Source organism: Neomonachus schauinslandi, chromosome 11, assembly GCF_002201575.2.
Source record: "Neomonachus schauinslandi chromosome 11, ASM220157v2, whole genome shotgun sequence".
Taxonomy (NCBI): Eukaryota; Metazoa; Chordata; class Mammalia; order Carnivora; family Phocidae; genus Neomonachus; species Neomonachus schauinslandi.
The window spans coordinates 9,491,552-9,495,507 of record NC_058413.1 but is presented as its reverse complement, the minus strand read 5'-3'; the positions used below and the strand labels follow the sequence as shown (position 1 = coordinate 9,495,507).

The window sequence follows — 3,956 nt, the reverse complement described above, 5'->3', positions numbered from 1 at the left end:
CGCTCTTGCACACACTCATTCTCTCACACTCTTGCATGCACACACTCTCGCACACACACACTCATTCTCTCACACTCTCACACGCACACACGCAGAGTTTTTAGCGGGCACCGCTGTACATACTGTCTTAGTCTGCTCAGGCTCCTGTCACAAACTGCCACACTGGGTGGCTTCAGCAACAGTTCTGGAGGCCGGACGTCCAAGGCCAAGGTGCCAGCAGATACAGCGTCCGGTGAGCGTCCTCTTCCTGGCTCACAGACGGTGGTCTTCTCCCCATGTCCTCACATGGCCGAGGGGGAGGGGGGCTCTCTGGGGACTGTGTTTTAAAGGCACTGATCTCACTCATGCGGCCTCCACTCTCGTGACCTAATCACCTCCAAAGGCCCCACCTCTCAATACCATCACACTGGGGGTGAGGATTTAACAGAAGAATTTGGGGGGTGTAGGGGGCACAAACAGCATTTAGCCTATAACACATACCAATTTGGCCATTTGAATTTTTTCGTCCTTTTTTTTCCCCTTTCATTTAGTACGTTGTAGGCATCTTTGTGTTTCAGCACTTGTAAATCTGCTATTTGACGTCTGTGTACCAGTTACTTGTATCAGAATTTTTTTTTTTAAAGATTTTATTTATTTGTTTAGAGTGCGAGCAGGTGGGGAGGGAGAGGGAGAGAGAGCATCTCAGGCAGACTGTGTGCTGAGCGCGGAGCCTGATGCGAGGCTCGATTTCAGGACCCTGAGATAATGACTTAAGCTGAAATCAAGAGTCAGACACTCAACTGACTGAGCCACCCAGGCGCCGGAATTTGAACCAGAATTTCTTTAACAAGCCCTGATAACAGCTTAATATTCTTATAAACAAAAATGTATGTTTTCATTGCAGTATAGTTTATGATAATGAAATGAGCCAAATGTTCGTTTATAACAGGTGGTTAAAAAAAGGTACCAATCATGGGGTTCCCAGGGGAGTATCCTGGGCTGTTGGAAAGGGGACACACTGACCAGAAAGAACGTTTGCAAAACACTCAACTTGAAAAAGGAAGATACAGTCATGTATGTGGTGTGACTTTTTTAAATTAAAAAGCGAACCCCTGAACCCTTTTTATTCCCCATGAAATGAGGGGTGCTGCCTAGAGCCCCAGCACTCCTTAGCGGTGAGAGATGCAGGAATGCGGGGGAGGGGAGCTGATGGCCATGTTTGTCTTCTCCAGTCTCCAGCTTGTACCTCCTATCAGATGACGCCACAGGGCCACAGGGCCCCCCCCAAGATCAACCCAGATAACTACGGGATGGATCTGAATAGCGATGACTCCACCGATGACGAGGCCCATCCCCGGAAGCCCATCCCCACCTGGGCCAGAGGTAAGCAGGGCCCAGAGTTCCCTGGGAGACCTGGGTCCTCACTTGTGACATCTAGGACCTGGAGGTAGCGGCTCACAGCTGTGGGTGTCAGGAGGCTGTTGTACCCACGGGCTGGCAGATTGAAGCATTGGCCCAACAAGCCTGCATTGGGCCTTGGGATGTGCCCAGGGAGGGGTGGGCACTCTATGGCCAGTGGGCTCATCTGAGGACCAGATCGACAGTGTTGGGCACCTCTGTTCTCAACAAATGAGCTAAATTGTGGCTGGCTGCAGGCTATTCTACCTCAGGCTCTAGGCCCTTCCTTGGAGCCCCAGCCAATGGGCCAGCTGAGAGTTGGACCCAAATAAGCAGCTTAGGGTGGGAATAGCGCCAAGAGTGGTAACAGATTTTAGACAGCACCCCAAGAGCTGGAGCTGGGGGTTCCAGGCAGCTGGGGAAGGCCCAAGGCAGGGGCACTTGAGAAGGATTTGACCCCAGAGTTTACAAGCCCCAGTGTCTAAACAGGAGTGTGGGTGAGGGTGACCAGGCCACCGCCGACCAGGGCGCAGGGCCTACTGGGAAAGGGGTGGGGCCTGTGCATAGAGGGGGCACTTTATAGAGTGTGCTGAGCTGGGGGTCAGGGTGGGATGCAGTCTCACTCTCCAGAGAGAAGGGCTCAGAGCCCTGTCGGGGGTCAGCTCTCTACAGAAGACAACTTGCTTCGGTGTCACCTCATTTGAACTCCATGTTAGCCAGAATCTGATTTAGTCTCCCTAACTTCTGACATCAGGTCATTTGGGAGGTGGCAGCAGGCAGGGGTGAGCATGGCCGAGGAGCCAGATGGCTGGCAGAGCCCCCTAATGGTGGTTGACCTTCGCCAGCTTACTTAAACTGGCTCAGTTTTCTCATCTGTGAAATGGGGGTGATACCAGCTGAGGAGGGTTATTTAGGATGAAGTGAGTTAGTGTTTGTAAGTGGCGGGCACATTTTCCACCTCCTGACCCCCCAGGGTCCTCCTAAAGCCTTGTTGACAGGGCTGTGTGCCACCCACAGCCTTGGCCCAGGCGCCCCCTCAGTAAGCACCCTGCGCCACGGGACCTGGGGGCTGGGGAGAGAAGCAGCCGAGCATAGCAGTCAAGAACGGCAATGTATGCTTACGTTCTGGAGCTAGACTGGTCTCCAGACCCCAGCTCCCCGAGTCACTAGCCATGTGCCTCTGGGCACGTCTCACCATTATGAAACGGGGAGAATAAAGGAGCTGCTTCCTTGGTGGTTGGGATAACGAGGTCAGGCAGTCAGGGCCCCACCCAGGGCCCGGCTTACGCGAGCGCCTGAGGACCCGTGTTCAGGCAGAGCTGCCGGAGGATGGCAGTGGGAACAGTCAGGAAGAGCATTTCTAGGGAAGAGGGCTCTGGGAGAGGAGCTCGTGCGGCAGAGGTGGGGGCATGCTGGGGTGGAGAGGGTGATAAGGGGCCGGGGGATGGGGAGGCTCATGAGGAGCCCCAAGGCAGTGACCTGAGCCTCCGTGTCCCCCACAGGCACTCAGCTAAGCCAGGCCATCATCCACCAGTACTACCACCCCCCGAACCTGCTCGAGCTCTTTGGAACCATTCTCCCACTGGACTTGGAGGACATCTTCAAGAAGAGCAAGCCCCGCTACCACAAGCGCACGAGCTCTGCTGTCTGGAACTCACCGCCCCTGCTGGGCGCCAGGGTCCCCAGCAGCCTGGCCTACAGCCTGAAGAAGTACTGAGGCCCCCAGGCCCTCTCAGCAGTCTCAGCCCCTGTGTGTGTCTGTCTGTCCGCCCCTCTGGTGCCATCCTGCCTGGTGTTCTGTCTCTGGGCCTTTGCCATGTGTATATAAATGTCCTCTGTGGGCTGCAGGTAGAACGTGGCCCAGGCCTTTTTGGAGGCTGCACTCGGTGGGTGGTTGGGGGAGAACCAGCCCAGCCCCACCTGGCCTGCAGACAGCACTCTGTAAATAGATTGTTATAATTCAGCAGAATTTTAGCCTCTAGTGTCCGAGAGCTAGATTAATAAAGTCTGTTCCTTCAAGCCTCCTGTGGGTATTGTGGAGATGGGGGGGCCTTGGCAGAGTGCCCTGGACCCTGGCCCTGCAGCCACGTGTCTCAGGCCACTGATGGGCGGGGGGGACCAAGGGTCTTTGCCTTTTCCTGGGGTGTACTTCTAGGTCACCTGGGTCCCACGTCAAGATGCTGATGCAGTGGGTGATTCTGATCCTGTCCTTGAGCAATGCTAAGACACAGGTCAGTTACTTGCACGATGGGGCAGGTGAAGCTACTTTCTGATTTTCTGGAGAGCTCCCTGTTTGGAAAGGGGGGCTTGTTCAGTGGGAAAGACATGGGGTTGAGGTCAGGAGGACTGGGCTCTTGACACAGGTGTGCCACCTAGGACAGTCCCTCAGCCCCCTGGGCTCCGCCCTTGCCACACGGATGGTCAAAGGACCTGACAAGGTGTGCACACAGCTAAAGCAGGAGCTCTGATTAGAAAGATGTCTCCTGAAACCACGTCCGGTTCGGTGCTTGCAAGCAGTTGAGATGTTTCTCCAACAAATCCAGGCAGCTGCTCATTAAATGCTTAGTGTCAAGAACTTA

The 3,956-nt window shown here is 54.7% G+C and overlaps 1 protein-coding gene across 1 annotated transcript in view; it reads left to right on the top strand.

Moving 5' to 3' along the window:
- Positions 1–3,390, top strand: part of LOC110575893 (inner centromere protein) — a 20,946-nt gene extending 17,556 nt beyond the window's left edge. The window contains exons 17-18 of the mRNA XM_021684917.2: positions 1,212–1,362; positions 2,880–3,390. Of these exons, the coding sequence (XP_021540592.1) occupies positions 1,212–1,362; positions 2,880–3,094 (366 nt within the window). The 3' untranslated portion in view covers positions 3,095–3,390. The remainder of the gene's footprint in view (positions 1–1,211; positions 1,363–2,879) is intronic.
- Positions 3,391–3,956: the final 566 nt, after the last annotated feature.